General features: G+C 38.3%; 1 protein-coding gene across 2 annotated transcripts in view; it reads right to left on the bottom strand.

The window, feature by feature from the left end:
* LOC139708821 (uncharacterized) overlaps window positions 1-22,857 on the bottom strand; it is a 79,258-nt gene that overhangs the window by 17,403 nt on the left and 38,998 nt on the right. For both annotated transcript variants that reach the window (XM_071620778.1, XM_071620779.1), the window contains 8 exons: window positions 12,614-12,858; window positions 9,422-9,644; window positions 8,016-8,141; window positions 7,413-7,569; window positions 6,367-6,503; window positions 5,402-5,509; window positions 1,739-1,832; window positions 943-1,106 (listed from right to left, as the gene is read on the bottom strand). In XM_071620778.1, the coding sequence (XP_071476879.1) occupies window positions 943-1,106; window positions 1,739-1,832; window positions 5,402-5,509; window positions 6,367-6,503; window positions 7,413-7,569; window positions 8,016-8,141; window positions 9,422-9,644; window positions 12,614-12,858 (1,254 nt within the window). The remainder of the gene's footprint in view (window positions 1-942; window positions 1,107-1,738; window positions 1,833-5,401; window positions 5,510-6,366; window positions 6,504-7,412; window positions 7,570-8,015; window positions 8,142-9,421; window positions 9,645-12,613; window positions 12,859-22,857) is intronic.

Below are 22,857 nucleotides of genomic sequence, written 5' to 3'. Positions count from 1 at the left end.
GCCTCGTGTCTCTTGAAAGATTATAACATTTCATATGATATGGAACACATAGATAACATGCCCAATGAATTGATCAATTGTGACCGTGCATCACAAAACGAACAAAAAGTCGCACAGACTGATTTTGCATAAGGACTGAAAGTAGGTAAAGTGGGTCAACCAAGCCAATTTTGACTTTTTCATATTTTCTGAAAGAGCAAGTCTTCTTTTACGTTATAATAAATTTTGGGATCATGAAACGGGCAGGAAAGTGTGTTTTTTAGCAGTTTATCTCGAACATTTTTGGTAAGACAGTGTGATTAGGTGTGTCTTTAGAGTCCCCTTTTCATTTTTGAAAAGCCTTGTACACACTCTTCACTTTAAACTCTAATCACTTTTGAAAGGATAACGCAACTGCTTTGAAAGTTGGCATTAATTATTGACTGAATGTGTTAATTAGGCATGCTTAATTTCAGTTTAATTTGATAATCCCTTCATTGTTGTTACTCCAGTGGTTTACTTCCTGATTTTTGTCCCATTCATCGCACAGCCAGCACGGCTTGGTTAAGATTAAGCGCTTGAATAGACACTGTACTTCAGAGCCTCTTTTCTCAGTTCACACTTTTCCTGAGTTTGTGCTTTCTTTCCAATATCTAAATAGGTTAGGACAGTCCATTTGATTGGAGTTATACATCATTTTAAAGCTTAAAATCTGCTCTTTCAGAATATGGTCTTAACTAAAAATTCATGTCTGGCGACTTTTTGTTTGTTTTGTGGTGCAGGGTCACAATTAATAGATATATAGATATATAGATAGACAGAAAGATAGAGAGAAGGATAAAAGGCAGCTAGATACAATAATTGAGTAAATTGAGAAATGAATGAACAAATTAATAAAGAGGATGACCAAGTACAGACACAAAGCAAAGAAAATTGGATGCACCAAAGATCTGTTCCACATACCTGGCCCTTGCATGTTGCTGACTCGGCGAATGCCTTTGAGAGGACGAAGATGACCACGGCTGCCTCGTCCACCTTCTCCTGGAAGAGTGTTGCTGGGTTGCTGGCTGGGATGGACCCCTCTGTGTGCACCATCTCATCATCTCCAGTCAGAATCAATGTTGAATCTGTCTCAGTCAAGAGCATCAATACAAATCTGGCTACAACTTAGGCAAGAAATGACAATTCTGATTCTATAATACATATTCTTTTGTAGTTAGTGACAGAAAGGCTCTATCACAGGTACAAAGTCCAAAAAATCAATGCCTTTCTGGTTCTACAATGATGATATTCTATTTTTCACACTCCCTGATATGATGTCACTAAGTAATAAACAATCTATTTACCTGGATATGATAAAGTGAACAATCAAAGTGCAACTTCAATGTTCATACATATACAAAGTGAGAGATAAAACATTGTACTGAAGGGAATGAAATATGGAAAATAAAGGAATGTTGTGTACTGTACACTCACTTAAACACTGATACATGGATAAAATTCACCAAGAACCTCTATTAATTAAATTATACAAAATGTCAGCAGAAACCTGGCAAGAGACCACACGGTGTGACTGTACATCTCAAATGCTATTGAACAACTTTGATACAGGATGCATCATTTCCGTGTATGAATTATTTCTAACAAAATGAAAATATACACTGCATTATTCATGACCAATTGTATTGCCATTATATTGAGTGACATGTGAAGTCCAAGTCAATCTATGTCATGTCTTTTGACGAATTATACTCCTTACCTGATTCGACGTCTGTTCCACCCAGCTTCAGGAGCTCTGTTGTCTGCCACACATCATAGCCTTCACGTTCAAACAATTCCTTCAGCTCTCCACTCTGTGTTTACAGAGAGAAGATATCACAGACAGCATTACATTGACTGCAGCACAAATTCTCTCTGAAATCTAAACAAAATCACCTTGGTCACTGTGACGTTTGGATATGTATACACTTGACAAACTCAGATCATAATCAGGGCATGTAGAATTCAACTCTGATATCAGGCATCTTCTTCCTTACTAGCGGTTGCACTGTCGCCATGATAATAATACACAATGCCGTAGATGGCGCCATTCACATTACTGCAGGATACTACTGTCATCTGTTTCATAGCTGTTTTGCCACAGGAAGAATATCTTAACATATCTTCTTCTTGATCTTAATATACAGCTTTCTTTGCCTCAAAGAATCATAGTGCTGATGACTGTGAAAGGAGAGCTGGCTAAAAACTATCTTGCACTGATATATATGGGACACAAATATAATTTCCCCTTCACGAATAAAATTGCCATCATCGCACAGATCTACAAAATGAAAATTTGTGAAATGTCTGCAAAAGTAAAAGAATTCCTACCAACAGGCCATTTCTTCTTGAATTAATTTGCTGATAATTGTCAGAACTTGATCTCATATAACAATTATTATGGTTATGTATTTCCTCTCTTTCTAACATAATGTCTGGATTGTATGTTTATTACACAGTTACAAATTTTTTTTTTCGAATATAAGATACAAAAAAATTTAAATAAAAATTGACATTGAAACAAGAGACCCGCGGGTCTAGCGCTCACCTGAGTATCGCAAGTTCACCTTTCACGCAGTCACTAATCTAAATTATTCACAGCTCTACCAAAATTTGACGAGGCATTCTCAAGTGGAAGATGAAAATGTACAATAAGGGCCCAATTTTTTCAAGATTCCTTAATTTGGGGGAATTGGGGCCCCCTGGGGTCCTCTGGGTGGGGCATGGTGCCCAGTTTGATAAATTGAGATCCTGACCACCTAGGGATGCTACCTGCCAAGTTTGACAAAAATCCATCATGAGGTTTTCAGGAAGAAGATGAAAATGTACAATTCAGGCCCCCATTTGGACCCTTCCAACCACCCCCCCCCCCTACCCCCAAGATGGGCACCCCTGGATCTCCTATGAACAAACTTGAAACTACAGTCATTAATGTACTCACTCATAGTATTATCTCAGCTCTATAACTTCTGATTCTAGAGAAGATTTTTAAAGATTCCTTCATTTGGGGGGTTTGGGCCCCATGGGGGCCCCCTGGGCAGGGCATGGTGCCCATTTTAACAAATTGAGATCCTAACCCCCTAGGGATGCTACCTGCCAAGTTTGGTGAAAATGGGTCATGGGGTTCTCAAGAAGAAGATAAAAATGTACAATTTAGGCCCCATTAGGACCCCTCCTCACCCCCCCCCCCCCCCCCCCTGGGTCCCAAGGGGGGCACCCCTGATTCTGCCATGAACAAACTTGAAACTACAGTCATCAATGTGCTAACTCATAGTATTAACCTAGCTCTATCACTTCTGGTTCTAGAGAAGAAGATTTTTGCGGATTCCTTAATTTTGGGGGGTTTGGGCCCCATGGGGGCCCCCTGGGTGGGTCATGGTGCCCATTTTAACAAATGGAGTTCCTAACCCCCTAGGGATGCTACCTGCCAAGTTTGGTGAAAATGGGTCATGGAGTTCTCAAGAAGAAGATGAAAATGTACAATTTAGGCCCCATTAGAACCCTTCCCCACCCCCCTCCCCTGGGTCCCAAGGGGGGCACCCCTGATTCTGCCATGAACAAACTTGAAACTACAGTCATCAATGTACTAACTCATAGTATTAACTTAGCTCTATCACTTCTGGTTCTAGAGAAGAAGATTTTTACAGATTCCTTAATTTTGGGGGGTTTGGGCCCCCCTGGGGGCCCCCTGGGTGGGGCATGGTGCCCATTTTAACAAATTGAGTTCCTAACCCCCTAGGGTTGCTACCTGCCAAGTTTGATGAAAATCGGTCATGGGGTTTTCAAGAAGAAGATGAAAATGTAAAAAGTTTACGCACGACGCACGACGGACGCCGGACGAAGGGCGATCGCAATAGCTCACTTGAGCCTTTGGCTCAGGTGAGCTAAAAAGTGTAGGTGAAAGAATACAGCACCATCTAAAACAAGAGACCCGCGGGTCTAGCGCTCACCTGAGTATCGCAAGTTCACCTTTCACGCAGTCACTAATCTAAATTATTCACAGCTCTACCAAAATTTGACCAGGCATTCTGAAGTAGAAGATGAAAATGTACAATAAGGGCCCAAATTTTTAAAGATTCCTTAATTTGGGGAATTGGGGGCCCCCTGGGGCCCTCTGGGTGGGGCATGGTGCCCATTTTGATAAATTGAGATCCTGACCCCCTAAGGATGCTACCTGCCAAGTTTGACGAAAATCTATCATGAGGTTTTCAGGAAGAAGATGACAATGTACGATTCAGGCCCCCATTTGGACCTTCCTAACCAACCCCCCCCCCCCCCACCCCTGCCCCCAAGAGGGGCACCCCTGGATCTCCTATGAACAAACTCGAAACTACAGTCATTAATGTACTCACTCATAGTATTATCTTAGCTGTATAACTTCTGATTCTAGAGAAAATTTTTAACGATTCCTTCATTTGGGGGGTTTGGGCCCCCCTGGGGGCCCCCTGGGTGGGACATGGTGCCCATTTTAACAAATTGAGATCCTAACCCCTTAGGGATGCTACCTGCCAAGTTTGGTGAAAATGGGTCATGGGGTTCTAAAAAAGAAGATAAAAATTTACAATTTAGGCCCCATTAGGACCCCTCCTCACCTCCCTCCCCTGGGTCCCAAGGGGGGCACCCCTGATTCTGCCATGAACAAACTTGAAACTGCAGTCATCAATGTACTAACTCATAGTATTAACTTAGCTCCATCACTTCTGGTTCTAGAGAAGAAGATTTTTAAAGATTCCTTAATTTTGGGGGATTTGGGCCCCCTGGGGGTCCCCTGGGGGCCCCCTGGGTGGGGCATGGTGCCCATTTTAACAAATTGAGTTCCTAACCCCCTAGGGATGCTACCTGCCAAGTTTGGTGAAAATAGGTCATGGGGTTCTCAAGAAGAAGATGAAAATGTACAATTTAGGCCCCATTAGAACCCCTCCCCACCCCCCTCCCCTGGGTCCCAAGGGGGGCATCCCTGATTCTGCCATGAACAAACTTGAAACTACAGTCATCAATGAACTAACTCATAGTATTAACTTAGCTCTATCACTTCTGGTTCTAGAGAAGAAGATTTTTAAAGATTCCTTAATTTTGGGGGGTTTGGGCCCCCCTGGGGGCCCCCTGGGTGGGTCATGGTGCCCATTTTAACAAATTGAGTTCCTAACCCCCTAGGGATGCTACCTGCCAAGTTTGATGAAAATCGGTCTTGGGGTTTTCAAGAAGAAGATGAAAATGTAAAAAGTTTACGCACGACGCACGACGGACGACGGACGACGGACGACGGACGACGGACGACGCACGACGCACGACGCACGACGCACGACGGACGCCGGACGAAGGGCGATCGCAATAGCTCACTTGAGCCTTTGGCTCAGGTGAGCTAAAAAGACAACTGACTTACAAATTCCATCTGCTTGGGATGGGTGCTGATGACCAACAGCTGTTTGCCACTCTCTCTGCCTTCATTCAGGATCACATTTTCGCCGAGGCTAAATGTCTTTCCTCTCTTCTAATCGGGTGAGGAACGAGAAGGAAATAACATGTTACAATTACTGTCTGTAGTAATATCTGAAAAATTATATGATTAATTATGCATATGCAAAACATGTTTTATTGCTTTTCTTTAAAGAATGTACAGTACAGTAAGATATATTGAAAATAATATGTGCTTTATGTTGCATGACTCCTGCATAGACTAGGAAAGGCCATATCTATGGTCAAGGGAAAATGTATACCCCTTTTTTACACAATGTCCTACGAGTTAATTGACTCCAACCACTTTGAGAATGATCTATTAGTTCTTCTTAAACAAAAATTGTGCCTCAGGGAATTTCTGTGAACTATGTATCTTTCTGTATTTTTTAGGGTGATATAGACATATTCCCCTATGCATGTTTATGACAGGATGCAAACAATTCATTCTCTGTACCACCATTACAGGGAGATATTTGTATTCATCCATTGTTTTTGAGGTGCTTGTTCTCGGTAAGACATCACAACTGTTTTACCAACTTATGTTTCTTCCTTGATTTGGATGGTGTTTGTGACAAAATTTCACCTCAAAACAAAAGATTTATAGAAATGTTACTATTCACACCTTGACTTCTGGGTGTACCAAAATAAAGTTTTGATACTTTGCATAAAAATGTATCAGTGTGTATGTATTTCAATTACATTCGTCAACAAGAAGAAAAATCTGCCTCTCATTTTCAATAACACAGGGCATTACTGCATACATAGTGTGTAGGTATGTTTACAAGTAAATTTGAACAGCAATCTTAACACTAATGAATGGGTCAGTGTGACAAAATTATGACACTTTTGGATAGGATTGCAGAAAATAATGAAAGAGAAAACGAGAATCACCACCGCAGGGATCCCGTTGGGCATATCCTCTGCCTTCTGTCTGCATCGCCTGCCAATGTCCGTGGCAACCAGGAGTACATCTTTCCGATCCCAAGTGTAGCACTGGAACGTCACAGCATCATCCGTCACTTCCTTGGCTACAGACACAAGATAACAACACAAAAGATGCTTCTGGTACTGCAATGCATACATCTTCTCTCAATGTTCCTAATCTACATGACTAGTATACAAAAAAACAAACAAACAAAACAATCACTTCTTGACGTCATGATACAGTGTACTTCATGCTTGTTTGTTGTTTTGCAAACAGTCTACACAATTTCACTTAATCCATTTAGATTCTGGGTCAAGTTCACACCTCTTTTGGACACATATATCTCTGCTATTTGATTGGAAAATGATATCCCCACAGCACAAAAGGCTTTAACATTGTGAACTATATCCATGGTACCCTGATAAAATCACAGCATTTGGAAAATGAGAAAACTTGATCAAGGCAATTTAGCTTCAAACTATGAAATCAAATCTATGTTTGATACGGAAATAGAAAAATTGGTATCTAATAAACATCCAAGCCAAATCATTTGTTTTCATGAGGCAGGGTATTATGGTGTTTTATTTACCAATATCAAATGCATTACCTGTTGCAAGTTTGATTACATTTACTCTTCAAAGCATGTTTCAAAACTGCATTTTGAATTCATTGCATACTTTTCTAACAATTCTACGGTATAATTCTTTTTTTTTTTTTTTGGGGGGGGGGAGTATCAAAATGTGAGAAAAATTACATATCACTGGAAAACTTAGAATCTGAGAAATGTTAAATCAAAATCAAGATATCAAATGTGTAGCAATTTTGACATGCTTTTGTTATAAATAGTCACATCTAAATCAATCCTTTGTGTTTGCTTTTCTGCTTTTATTTGTTGAATCATTTTATTTCAGGGAAGAAGGGGTGACAGAGTCACAGAATGACAACAGAAACCAGACACTAGACTGCTACGTGAGCCCTGTTTGGAAGCTAGATAATCAAGAGAGACACTCACTTGGTGAATGTGGGACAACAGTAGGTTCTCCAGCCTTTGGTTTGCGCCAGTGAATGAACTGGGTGGTGGCAAACTGGATGGCCAAACATCTGGGTGGCCATGAGTCCAGAAAGCTGACCGGCACGATGTACTTGCCCAGGACATCAGCCAATTTGACCTGTTCAGAATCATTCATTAAGAGTGTTATGCACAGGTTTATACAAAAATGAGCTGTAACCTACAAAATGAATCATAGGGTGACAAAATATACTCTGCATTGTGTTGGGTTTTGTTTTAACATGAATTCCATCAGTGTGAAGATGGTTAATATTTTCTGGATTCAAGCAATTTCTTGTTTAGACAGCCACACACTGAGAAGAATAATAAAAGGATGAGATAATTGTGCCCAATTTAATATAAAGTTTCTATGGAAAGTACATAATGCCACTTTGAATATAAGAATAAAGAATTTCTCATGACTGAGATTTAAAAAAAAAAAACATTATTATCACTGGTCATTAACTATATTGAGTGGATGACTAAAACATCAAGTGACTGACCAATTCATATTCTACCAGGCAAATAACCTCCATTTTACAATGCACATCTATTCCCACATCTCACCTCTCTATTGGTCCACTGTGTCTCGCCGTACCGTGGGGTCACAAGGGGAACAAAAACCTCACAATTGCTGACAGCATAGTTCAGGCTGTCCTGCCAGTCAGTTCCACAGAATATTTCATGGACATCCTAACACAAACAGGGCACAAATTTGGAAACAGAAAATTTATCTATGTTCCATTAGAACATTTGAGCATAGCAACAAAATGCATACCTTGATATCCAGCATGATTTTGTTGCCTTTGTTTGTTTTGTTGTTCATTGATTGCTTAAGTTTTTCTATGGAGCTACTAGTGAATCAGGGACAATCCAGCAAAAAGAGCTAGCTGTAAAAAAGAAGACTTTGTAAAGATTTGAATACGATAACATGGATGATGTACAAGTACAGTATTTCACAGCTGGCTCCTCCCTTTCTTGATCCCTTGATCCTTCACAATGTTAAAAACTTGGATTGAAGTGGAACTAAAAGGAAACTTTGTTGATATTGATATTTGCATCTTTAACCCGTTGAAGACTAGTCCCGAGCAGGTGTCTATTAAAGAAAACATGTATTAAATAGCAAAATCAGTTCCTCCTCAACAGGTTAAAAATGACAATGAGTTTCATAGCAGCTTGGATGTTGAAAACAAAAGAGGCAAGAAATCCAGCATTAGTACATATTTTGCTGCAGAGCAATTTGGCTTTATACAGGCATATATCCATAAGGTCTTGGAGGAACATTTGCTAAGAATTTGGTGAACAAGGAAAAAGACAGTAACCAGTTGAAGTCAGTTGCAATTAATGTGAATTTGCACAGAATCTGATACATCTGTGATGGAATGTGACGCTAACACAGCAAAATGTAGAATATAGTTTCCATATGCATGCAAAAAATGTTGATTTTTTAAATCTAAAATGAACACATATGCATGAGAAATGTGTGTATCAGGTTTACAATGAATATATGAAATATTAGCCAAAACATCTATCATCCAATTGTGGTTGCTACGTAGCATTTTAATATATTCAATTATCAATAAACAACATATCAGGCCAAAGCAGTATCCATCGATCTTCCGATTGAGACTGAATCGCATGCAGTTTGTTGGGAAGTATGATTGATAGGAAACAACTGATCGTCACAAAACATTCTCCCTACCAATAATACTGAACTGGGAAGGTTCTTCAAGAATAAAAGTCATATGCATACATGTATTACAATCAAAATCATTTTATTCTTTTGATCTAAAGATACTCCAAATCAACTGACTATCCTGACAAATCGCATCACCCAGACAAGTTTCTTGGTGGACCCTCTCGATGTATTGCAAGCAAATTCTAAATGGTGGAAGATGACTTTTATCAAAGTCCTTCTGAGAACTGTTTTGCCTAGATGGTGCCCCACCTCCACTATGCTGACGAATACTCACCAGGTACACACTGAACTGCAGCGCCTCTAGTTCATTCTTCAGATCCAGGGCATACTGTGTGGCCTCAGCCCTCACATAGCTGATGAGGATCTGCTTGGCGCTCTGCTGCTGCTGCTTTGAGAAGGGTGAATCGACATCGGTGAGGGTCTCAAAGGGGGGCAGCTGGTGAGGCTGGGAGTAGCTGAATGAGCTGTCCAGAGAACTGGCGGTCGGTGTCCTGCCTCTACATCGACAATGATATAAACTCCATTTAAAGTGCCATTCCACACCACGTTAAAGTTGGTGATACAACATTTGCTCCTCCAACAATTGCTCCGGTCTTATTTTTCTCCAAGGACTTCGTGTTAGGGTTATAGGGTTGTGATAGGGTTTTAGGTTTAGTTTCATGTGAGGATTAGGATTTGGGTTAGGGTTATGTTTGTGGGTAGAATTTATGTTTGGCTTTAATAGCATACAGATATTTCATTGGAGCACGAAGAAATGTCATAGAACTGTTACAGTTTACTTTGACAATTGTTTAATCCTCTATGTTCCCAGGTATCTAAAGCCCCCGTTCCACTATCACGATTTGGACCCCGATCTGTCCCGATCTAGCAGATCGGGAGAGAGCGGCAAAAGCGTACGGGGATCGGAAGCATCGTAGCAGCAGCGTGTGGAGGTCGGGGTTGGAGCGGGCAGTTTTTCAGATCGGGAAGAAATTTTGAACCGGTTCAAAATTTCTTCCTGATCTCCCCGATCACAATTGACATATTTTTAATCGTACGGCAAGTGGGGAGAGCGTAGTGACAGCGTAAACGCAGCGGGGAGAGCGTAACAAGGTCTTTCTGAGCGTAGTAACATCGGCACAAGAACGGGAAGTAATTTTAGCTGTAATTTTCGAAGAAGAAGAAGAGATGAAGAAAAAGAAGAGAAGAAAGCAGCGAAGCAGCTACCCAAAAGGCGAAGAAAGAGAGACTGCACGTGATGTTGAAAGAGGAGGAAGAGGACATAGCAGAATTTTGAAGAATATGAAATCATCTACAACTGGAGGAAGACGGACTATAAAAGCAAGGACATCAAGAAAAATCCTTTGAAAAATCAGCACGTCTTTGTTTATACAATGCATCGCTGCAAAAGAACCGTGAGTTGAGGAGGCTCTTCAAGTTCAAGTTCAAGTTGATTTATTTCACTTCCAACAAACAAATAATAAAAAATACAAAGAACCGCTCATATACACATGCAGACTTCATGAAATCAGTACCACAATGCAATGAACAGAATAACATTGTAAAAGAGATACAGGCAAATTATCAACAGAGATAAAAAAAACAGTTACGTCACTGTGGTAAATGCATACAAAATATTGCTGGAAATGGAGGGGACTGCTAAAAAGCAGAGCTTGTAGTATTAGAATGCAGTCCCCTCATAGAGAAAAATATATAATTGCAAAAAACAACAACAACAAATTTCCCTAAGCGGTAGCAAAAAAAAAAAAGACAGACAGAGTAATACACACATACATGCACACATACGGACGCACATTAACAAACACAATATGGCGGCTCTCTTGTAAGGAAAAAATTGATGAGAGGATAGAAAGATATAGTAGTGAAGAAGGTAGTAAGTCCGAGGTGGACAAGGGGGGGGGGGGGAGGAGGGGAGAGGAGAGGGAAATGGTGGGTCATAACCAGGGCACTGGAGGCACAGAAGCACGGGCTCGCTGATGAAGAAAGAGTAGTGAGAAAAACGAAGCAACAACAAATTTGAAAATCAAAAGTAAAAAAAGAAGAATGAATCTTCGAGGTCCACAGTATATTTCTTCGGTTCTGCATGCTAATAAGTTGACTGACTGCTGACCCACAGTCGAATCGGGGTACATCGGGGCACATCGGGCACTTTTCAGCTCTCTGAACGGGGTAACAGCGTGATAAGATCGTATAGATCGTTCAGAGCGTAGATACAGCGTGCATTGATCGGATAACATCGGCAACATCACACTAACAGCGTAGCTACATCGTTCTAAAGCGTACCGACAGCGGCAGAGATCGCAATGTCTAATTCCCGATCATCGTAGTAAGAGCGTAGCAAGCACTTGGTAGTCGTAACTACAGCATTCTTAGAGCGTTCTAACATCGTACTGTGTCCAGATCGGCTCAGGTTTTACCCGATCCTTCCCGACCTGAGAAAATTGTCAAATCGTAGCGAGAACGGCATAGTGGAATGGGGGCTTAACTTAACTTGACAAGCTGTTCCATCAGCATTAGTACATTGTATTCCATCCAAACTTGTAATATTCTTAAACCTAGCAAACTCTCTCAGTCCAGCAGGAAGGCTATGGTGACACAAGTAGGATACAGGGTCTAGGTAATCTGTATTAGCTGACAATTAGTTTCTAGAAATCTGTGCCCATTTGTTGAAACAAAAAACCCAACCAAAAGTCCACCATGCATGCCAATTGGTGAAGAAAGCACAGTAAGGGCTAATGGAGTAAACTCACATGAATGGAATATCCATTGAATGCACATGAAGGAGGACTTTCTTAGACAGATGAAAGAATGATACCACAAAATCTGAGCTTTGCATAGTTGCAGCATGGTGTGGTAAATTTCTGCAAAAGTCAAATCCTTGTTGATCAATAGGGCTGCAACCTATAATCTACTACACAAATATTCAGCAAATACATGGAAATTTAGGAAATATGGGACTGTTACGGAAGCAAGGTTTTATTCATTGCACTCACAAAATACAGTAGTATTCATGTGTAGTATGAAGTTCATACAGGATATGTTGACTCAATATGTATATGCATATATTCTGCGTGTACAATATTTGGTTAATGAGATTCAAAGACAATTTTGAGAGTAGTTGAATTTGTAGTGGAGGTCCAAAGCGATGAAAAAAGAAATAAAGTATTATCCCTGATTTCCATTTACGGAGAAAAGCTAGAAATTTCCTACCTTGGAAATGATATACAGGGCTTTTGTCTTGCAGGAGACAAAAGCCCTGTGTATCATATTTTCAAGAGTTGTTAATTTTGCGAATATCATTTGACTCACATAATTTGTGACAATAAAAACACCATGAAGTATACAGTCTCCAGGCTATTGATGGATACAAAATGCCACCTTGAGGCACAGGCACAGGCAAGGACTCTGACACTGATAATTTTGGGGATGCACTACATCCTCTCATTGAAGTTCTGTAATATCTCACATTCTCTGCATCTTTGAAGGTGGTGTCATAGTCAGATCTGTTGAGGCTGCCCGGTCAACAGACTCTTCATGAACCATTTGACCCCTGACCTCTGCCACAGCCAGACTCTGGATCCTGACCCTGACAGAGGAGTGGACTATGATGTCCAGGATGGTCACTGTGGCCTCCTGCTGGAGGTTGATGGGCCAGCCATTGCGGTCAAGGAACCTCCAGTGGTTAGTGTTCAACTCTGGTATACTGCCAAGCTGCCAGGGTAGGGAACACACACACATAAGCAAAATAAAAATGACAAGTACAAATGGAGCAAGGACACATTGTGTTGTCATATCCTGTGAATATGCAAATCTTTTTTTCTTTCCCTAGGAAGTGCCAGAAATGCTACCCTTGAAAGCATAAATTTCATATGTATAGCAGAGGTTTCAAACCTGCAAATGATAGAACATTTACTCTCCCCACCCCCCCCCCCCAACACCCTGGTCATCCAAATGGCTGGCTGTCATTATTCCTGATTCAGCTCAGTGAATAAGTTTACCATGGTATAACCAGAGTAAATGTGAGTTAGAGAAGGAGGAGAGCACAGGGTCATGTCTATTTGCAAAGATATGAAAACAAACAAGTAAAAACACAAAATGTAGATGAAGACTACACTAAATCCATGGTGCACAGCAATAAATACTAGTGAAAGAGGACAAATTATGGCATGAAAACAGAACTCAATTTACATGACACTTAAAATACAGTTACAAAGTCATGAACAACAATGATATGACTATAAACTGCATGGATATACATATGAATGAAGCTGTAAGCACAGTAACAAAGCCAAGTACAGGATTTGGCTGAATGAAACAGAGCTGCATAGTTTTCAATACGTTAACACATAAGTTGGCAAGAAATTCATTATTTTATGATTTATTTCTTACAATGGTCACCAAATATTGCACAAAATGGGTTCAGAGTCAGAGTGTCAAAATGCAATCTACTTTGAGACAGGAAACACTACAGCCATGCAAATGAACATCTTGACAAATTAAACATGGAACTTCTCAGTCAGAGCAATATGATTAATTGATACTGGCAATCTTGAGAGCAGGAGGAAGGAATGTGGAAATATGAAAAACCTTAAAAATCTCATTACACTAAGATAAAATGAAATACCACTCAAGTTCAAGGTGACTCTTTAAGATATGGGTGCAATCTAACAAAATGGTAAAATGTTAATAAAAATGGGACATATGTACACTCTACAACATCGTTGTGAAATTTCAAGATTCCGCCTCTTCCATGAAATATTGATATCAGTCTCAGTCACATTTATATCAATGAAATCATAAGCCTACCACATGAAGTGACCACATACTAAGTCTGCACATAAATACAGATAATAGGAATCACATTTTAGCAATGAGAATAATTCATCAATATGATGCAAAGGACATAATCTTATTTAATGAATTAATTCTACAGAAAAGATTGCAAATTTGCATGTTGGTGGATGGAAGGTTTATGAACCAGTGACCTCTATCTAATCTAAATGTAACGTGAGATCTTTGTTTTGCCCAATACCTAGGTGTTTTGTGAAAACATGTGAAAACATGAAACTTTAAAAATTCTTCAACTTTACTACATGTACTTCATGCCCACTGGTAATGACATGTCTACCATTCTGTTTGTTGGATTCTATTTCATGCATTATCTAGAATCAACAAGAACATGAAGAGGATTTTAATTTGAAATAGAGACAACTTGTTTGAAGACTGAGAGAAGCTCTTCTTGATGGCTTGTTAATGGACTAGGATGACCATAATGATTTAAGTAAAACTTCATGACACAAACCAACTTTCATGCCTGTTCATTCTATTTTAAAGCAAGGAGAGGGTGGTGGATAGGGGAGGGGGGAATTGAGACAAAATCAGTTGTTATGAAAAAATCTAGAAAGATTCTAGCTATCTGACTGGTTGACGTTCATCATGTGACATGCAGTTAAAAGTACCATTGCGAGCTGTTGCTGTTGAGCCATGGAATTTTGTTCCAGCAAAAATTGATATTGTACAGTTGATGTCACCAACTTCCATTGAATCCTGTGTTAAACTCATCATCAACTCTGAGCTTTTGCAATATTGGGGTGCTGTTCGTTATTCCGAAGGTTCGTTATTCCGAAGGTTTGTTAAACCGAAGGTTCGTTAATCCAAAACACACAAATTCCCTATACCTAGAGGTTCGCTAATCCGAAAATGAAAAAGGGTTCGTTAATCCGAACATTTGTGGTGTTATTCCGAAGGTTCGTTATTCCGAAGGTTCGTTAATCCGAAAATGAAATAGGGTTGGCTATTCCGAAGGCTCGTTTATCCGAAAATGAAATAAAGGTTTGTTATTCTGAAGGTTCGTTGATCCGAAAATGAAATAGGGTTCGTTATTCCGAAGGTTCGTTGATCCGAAGTGATATAGGGTTCGTAGCAAACCTTCGGAACAACGAGCTTTGTTTCATTTTCGGATTAATGAACCTGCGGAATAACGAACCTTATTTCATTTTCGGATTAATGAACCTTTGGAATAACGAACCTTATTTCATTTTCGGATTAACGAACCTTCGAAATAACGAATCTTCGGAATAACGAACCTTCGGAATGACGAACGTTCGGAATGACGAACCTTCGGACTAAAAACCTTCGGAATAACGAGCTGTAACCACACAATTGTACACCTCTGATATCTCAATAAAAATACCTTGCCCTTTGCATTAAATCAGTGCTAAACACACATTCTGTCACTCTCCCTTTTTCGTGCACTACTGACTGCACTGCACCATTCATGCGAATTTCACGAAAAAAAGGTTGCCATGTCTGTACTAAATTTAAGGATTAGAGTGAACCACATCTGTTGACAGACGGAAGGACGCACAGACGGAAGGACGGACGGACGGACAACCCGAAAACATAATGCCTCCGGCGACACTTTGTGGCTGAGGCATAAAAAACAGGAAAGGGATATTATTTTGCATGCACATTCAGTAAACAGAGACCTGGGCCCTGTTTCATAACGCTGTTCGTAAAGTTACGAATGACTTACGAGTGACTGGTGAGCAGTTCCTGTGCTGAATTATTGAAATAAGTATTGATGTGCTATATAAGTATAGCACATCAGAACTGATCACCAGTCACTTGTAAGTCGGTTGTAACTTTACGAACAGCTTTATGAAACACCCCCAGGCTGTTCCATGCAGACTGTAACACAAAGATCATGCTGCATGAGTCAATGGCAGTCAAGTCATACATGTTTCCATGCAGGCATTGGCTTCCTACATATAACTGAACTTGAAATATCACCAACCTGTCTAACAGATCTACAATGGGACACAGCTCCACAACAAGAACTCAGTATTCTTTTCTGTGGATTTGCAATAGCACAGAAATGGGATACTTAATCCTACACACATGTACAAAATGTATCTAATATGTTAATACTGTTGCAACAAATTTATTCTAGAGCTCCCAACTCTTCTATTAAAGGTAAACAAGACACACAAACTTGTTTTCAGAACATTGCCAGCACAATGTATATCAACAGTTTCCACAGTACATCAGTTAGATGAAAGATTAGTAGGTTGGATGTATAAAAGCACATGTGCACACGGATAAGCTGAGTATGATTAAACTGCATTTTACACATTGACATACTTATGCACACAACAACAATTACAAACACGACCATTTTTGTCTTTCTTTAAGAGTGTTTTTTTTTTTTTTTTTTTTTTTTTTTGGAAGCTCATGTGCTTGAAAGAATTTCTTCAATGTTTGCTTAAGGGCAAGTCCAAGATAACACGCGCGTTACGTATGGGACATTCAGAGACTTTTATGACCTGAAAAATAGTGTTAATGGCATTTGATCATATTGAACTTTATCATGGTGATTGATATCTAGGAGAAGTATAATCATGAAAAAAATAGAGAAAAATGACCTGGACAATTATATTCTAGAAGAGAAAATATGTGCCGTTACGTATGGGACCAGAAAAATTTTGTTTTTTTGAACATTTTTTTCAACCTCAAAACTCTCTGAAAGTATTTCATTCTACAACTTGTAACTCACTGTGATGAAAGTCACAACACTCAAGATTATCACAGGTAAGTTTCATGTCATTAGGGAAAAAGCTCTAATTACAGGTTCTAATTAAAGACAGACATGACGTGTTACGTATGGGACAGTTACGTATGGGACACTTTGTCCCCCATTCATTTAGTGTGTGGAGAACCATGTTTATGGGTATTTTGCATAATTATTGAAGTAAAATCAGTTGAAACTACTCAAATACTGATCCAGATTGTCAAGGAAACAATATTCCCCAAATATTCATCATCATAGTCATATTCAATCATATTTCTATATTTTTATGACCAACCTGAGTATGCATGCCCTTTGTCCCCCATTCGTTTAGTGTGTGAAGAACCATGTTTATGGGTATTTTGCAAAATAATTTTGCAAAATACCCATAAACAAATTTTTGCATAATTATTGAGGTGGAATCAGTTGAAACTATTCAAATACTGATCCAGATTGTCAAGGGAACAACATCCCCCAAATATTTACCATCATAATCATATTCAATCATATTCTATATTTTTTATGATCAACCTGAGTATGTATGCCCTATTTTTATCAGGATAGTTACTACTAAAAAATTGAATAGTTTTAAGTGTTTACTTCCATTGATGAAGGGCAGTTTGCCATTTAGTTTCAATAAAAAACAACTTGACACAAGAAATATTAATTTTAATAGATAAGCAATACCTGCTGCGTGGAATTCCAGCAATCGAGTAGATGTATGATGTCTGTCTAGCAGTCAAGTCATTGATTTGAGTCACACCTCAGTATGTATACCCATGAATTTTGTTGTGGCTACTATTGAAAACTGAATAAAGACAATTTGTGTATCACTTGCAATTAAAAAAAAAATCATTTTACTTTATTTTATTATTTTTTTTTTATATCACAACCGTTTCAAATTGGATCTCCATCAAATTAACTTTGAATTCCTCTAGTCTTAGAATTGTATGCTCTTTAGTAATTCATATCATTGGTCTCCAGTCATCTCATAAAATGTTGGAAACTGAATCCCCATTTCTACAAAAACTATACCATCCCTTTAATGCTGATTTTCATTGTGTATTTTGCCATCTTCCCCTCCCCCTTTCTGAAAATTGTTCAGTCAAGTATATGTATTGTTTCAAGTGTCTATAACTCAAAAAGTAGCTACAAAGTTGGGATGCTTTCTCCAGGATGATTGACCATTTGTGTACTGAGAGACCTTCCCAGCTAGGTACATGCATTCACATGCAATATATATGAGGATGTCCCATACGTAACGCATTTGTCCCATACGTAACATTATTTCAATGCCTGATAAAGAATATTTCTTTTATTCTTTTTTCTTTTTTCTATGGTATCTAATTTCTCTAAACAATAAATTAGAACTTTCCAAAAGGGCATTCAAATAACCTTAGCAATTTCAGAAAAAACCTAAAAAAATGACCTCATTTTGTTACGTATGGGACATCTCATGATAGGACACGAGCTAATTTGCATAATCATTTGCATAATCCCTAAATTTTCATACCAAGTTAAACTATTTGATGAACTTCTTATGTCCACATATTAATCAAATATCATTTGCTTTCCTTTGAATAAATATAAATTTTTATAAATGTCCCATACGTAACGCTGTGTTTTACATTTATGCAAATGAAGCCCTTGAAATTTGCATAAATTTACATAATATAATTTTTTCCTCCATGGAAATCAAAACTTCAACTCATTAGCTTCAAAATGATACCAAATATGTCAATATTGAGCAAAGATGAAATTTTGCCTTCTGAGGGGACCTTATCTTGGACTTGCCCTTAACTTGCAAAAATGGCATGCCTTGTGTACATTCAAATATCTTATTCATACCCAAAACATAATTTTTTAACTCACATTAGTTATATACACACAGTTGCCAAACTTGAAGTTTAGGCTGAAAACTTAACTGTCGATGATTACTGTACACTTGTAGCTCCACTTGTGAATTCACGATGCGGGTTCACACATGCATCTAAACTTCAAGATACAACTTATGAGCGAATCCCGCTTGATGATTATAACGGAAGTGTAGAGTCCTCGCTATGACCGTACGCCCATACAAAATAGCGCAGCTGGAGGTTGACCCAGATGCGAACAAGAAGCGAGGTTCACGCTAACTCACAAGCTCACTGATTATTGTGTCCAAATAGAGCAAAACTATGAGTGGGGACCCCCTGTGGCTCACAGACAGAGCGCAAACCCTAAGATGTCTTGTGGTGCTAATCATCAACTAAAGTTTAATATTGCTAACTTTCACATGCATCCACACTATGCTATAAACTACAACCTAATCATCAAGAGTTTAAGTTTTCGACCTAAATCCAAAGTTTAGGAACAGCGTGTGAACTTAACTAGTGAGGTATAGAAATTAGGCAGTTGTCTCTTTCCATCCTCATATTGTAAATCATATCTATACAAGTTAGAATCAATTCACATGGTCAAAATACTATGGTGCTGCAATGTTCTTTGAATAGGTACTGGAGCTAGGCCAGATCTTCGCATTGTTGAACTTCTGAAAACAAACATGTGAGTCATAGTTTGAGAGTTTGATAGTTATAGGACAAAGCAGTCACTAAATTTTGCATAAAATTAAAAGTTAAAACCTGAATAACCAAGCGCATAAAAATTACATATTTCACTAGGAAATGATTTTTGTGTGTCTGGAAATCATTACAGAAACAGATAAATTATATTGATGCAAATATGGAACATACTTTAAAATCTACAGGGATGCATACAACATCTACATGGATGATAGATGATCAGTAAATACCATTTAAAAAGTGATAGGACACATAATCAATAATCAGGGATTAATCACAGTAATACTAAACTTGTGCTTTTTTTGAACTTTACTTTTTACCTGTGAATATTCTGACTTGAAAAATATTACTACTGAAGAATCCTTTATTTGGTACACATACTTTTCGTCACTGGGGCGACAAGACCTCGTATCTAAAATTTTGGTGAAAATGACTGTTTTGGATTAATGTTAAGTGATGTCCTGTCCAAATCCTAGCTGTCTCACCCCAAAAATGAAGCCACCATGGCATGTCAAAGGAAAGGCTCTCCCTTTTGATACAGTGCTTTGGCTGCCATGTTTTTTGCTCTCCTGAACATTTGACATTTTGTAGATATGAGGTTTGTCACCCCAGCGACGTTATGCTACACAATACAGTTGAACCTCTCTTATCCGGCCTCCCTTTATCCGGATCTCTCTATTATACGGACGCAATCTCGCCGTGATTTTTTTAAAAATAATTACGGGAGGAAAGGGGGATTCCCAACTCCTTGAGATCTCCTACACAAACACACATGAATTACATGTACTTGATACATTTCTTAATAATTATTTAGGTAAATCATCCCAAGAATTTATAAAAGAAAATGATTTCATTCTTGCAAACACGAACCTCTATTTTGGGGTCTGTTACTGAGTGTAACAATGGAAAGGTTGCAGTATACACATTACTACATGTGGTACTACAATGGGTTCCATCAGTACATGTGTATATATATGTACATGTATAAAGCATTGAGTCTCCCGTATCCGGCCAAATCCCTTATCCGGATGAGCCCCGGTCCTGACTTGTCCGGATACGAGAGGTTCAACTGTATGTGGCTGACTTGAGATTAAGACCAACTGCGTCAAATCCATTAAAATTTGGCAGACCCTATATAATACACAATCATTTGTTCATGATGAACAAACCACAGCAAGAGAAGACATGCATAGAGAGTATAAATGGATCTAAAGGCCTGCATGAAATGGTTCTCATTGACATGTTTGAATTCTTGGTGACATTCAACTAAAAGCAAAGAGCTTGCATTACACACAGGGGAAATGTTTAGGAGAGAGGTTTCAAAATTGTGAGAGATGGAATCCCTGCATTTTTAAAGATATAACTGCATTTTCTGAGAAGGTGAACGCTTGGCAACTTCTTTGTCAGGCAACAGATATGCTTACAGATAAATGCATGATGTTGACTACATTTCATTGTATATCATTTAATACCAGATGAGCTTGGTTGTTTATTTGTCTCTAACAATCTATGATTCTACAAGTGAATGGTATGAGCAATTTTAAACAAGTCTTCAGAGATTTCCTAACAACAACAATTATGTGGTTATCAGGATGTCTGGTGCATCACAAGAATAGTGGAAGAAGACATTCATGAGTAAATGAGATGTAGACCTCCCAGAAAATGAAGGCAAGGATCTATTATCAGCAGTGAACAGAATAATTCCAGTCAAATACAAGAGAATGATACTGCCATGAAATTTATTTTGGTATGCTCTTTGCCAAAAGGATAAATGTTGGTGGTCCTTTCTTTGTCAATTCCATCATTCTACACAATAATACATATATCATAAAAAGAAATCATCAGTGAAATTTGGACCCAATATCACCTTTTGCTCACCAATCAGCATTGTATTTAATACCTGCATTACAATGCATGCTTTCAATGATTGGTACGTAATGTATTGAACTAGATGTTAATAAACAGGGATACAGCATTATAACAGCATTTAAGAAAATGTGAGTACACACACAAAAAAAAAAAAAAATAACAAAGAGACTAAAACTATTTCACCTAAATGGGGTTGTCTTGGTTTAACAGCATAGTTAATATTTTCACTTTATCATTATCTCTGTCTACATCAACTTCTATCAATCTATCTATCTATCTATCTATCTATCTTTGATCTATCTATCTATCTATCTCTATTCTACTTATCATATGAATTGTGAGTTTCTTTGGAGAATGAACTGTACCAAATATTAGATGACAAGTTACAGATAGATGCATTGACTTTTTACATACTACTAATTAGTAATACCCACTTTGTTATTACATTGCTATAATCATCACCATTAGTATTATCATTAATATTACAAATATCATTGTTACTACCACTACTTTTATCATCATTATTATCATTACTATTGTCATCATCAATACTATTGTCATCATCAATATTGCCTTATTTGAGATCATTACTAGAACTAGAAATGTCGCTATGACGACTGATGCCTCCGCCATAATGCATGATTCTCCCAATAGGTGTATAGTACAATGTCTTCACAATGTGTGATGACAGTTTCACATAACTGGCAGAATATCGAAATGACAGGTTTGTCAGAAATATCTTGAATGTTCACTTTCCATGATCTGGGTTTGCTATAATTGTCTATTAAAGAGTGCAGGTACACATATTTGGGGAATTGAAAATTTTTACTTGATTTCTGACCGACCTTATTATAAGTTTATGCATTGAGTATAATTTTCAAGGTATGAAGGAAGAGTGTAATTACAGTACAAAATATATCTTTTTTTTTTTCATTTAAACCTGACCTTTGACCATTAACCTTTGGCCTTTGACCTTCTGGCTGGAAATTTCCAAGAGAATCTCCATTAAGTAATACATGTACATATATTTAATTTTAAAACTAATAATGCAATCATTGCATAAACTAGTATATGAGGGAAATAGTAACATTTTGAGGAGTTGACCTTGACCTTTGACCCCCTGACTATTGACCCATGACCCCTAAATTCCCTAGATAATCCCTGCCAGTCAGTACATGCATATGTACCAAGTTCCATGAAGATGCATTGAACCATTTGCGAGAAAAGTGATATTGCAACATTTTCACCTAAGCTTTGACCTTATGAAATGAAACTCTCTCTGGAGAATCTTTATGCAGTAGTACATGTCTACACTAAGTTTCAAGAATATAACTGCAGGCATTGCATAGATATGGGGGAAATAGCAACATTTTTAGCATTTGACCTTGACCTTTTGACCGTTGACCTGTTGCCAATGTCACTAAAATCTATTCAACTAATTGTCCCATCATACATCATCCTTGGACCAAGTTTGGTGAAAGCTGCTTCATCCAGTTTTTAGTTATCACGCAAACAGATAAATTTTAGGACTTGACCTTGATCTTTGACCTTTGACCTCTGTCCGATTTCACTGAAAAACTAATCAAGTAATTGTCCCATCATACATCATCCTCCAACAAAGTTTTGTGAAATTTGCTCCATCCAGTCTTGAGTTATCGCGTAACGGATGCAATTTCATGATTTGACCTTGACCTTTGACCTTTAGCCGATTTC

The sequence above is a fragment of the Diadema antillarum genome, unplaced genomic scaffold (assembly GCF_040938485.1).
Source record: "Diadema antillarum isolate AM-2024a unplaced genomic scaffold, OU_Dant_1.0 seq00001376_RagTag, whole genome shotgun sequence".
In the NCBI taxonomy this organism is placed as follows: domain Eukaryota; kingdom Metazoa; phylum Echinodermata; class Echinoidea; order Diadematoida; family Diadematidae; genus Diadema; species Diadema antillarum.
Note: the sequence above shows the minus strand (reverse complement) of the source record. Positions and strands in the feature narration are given on the sequence as shown.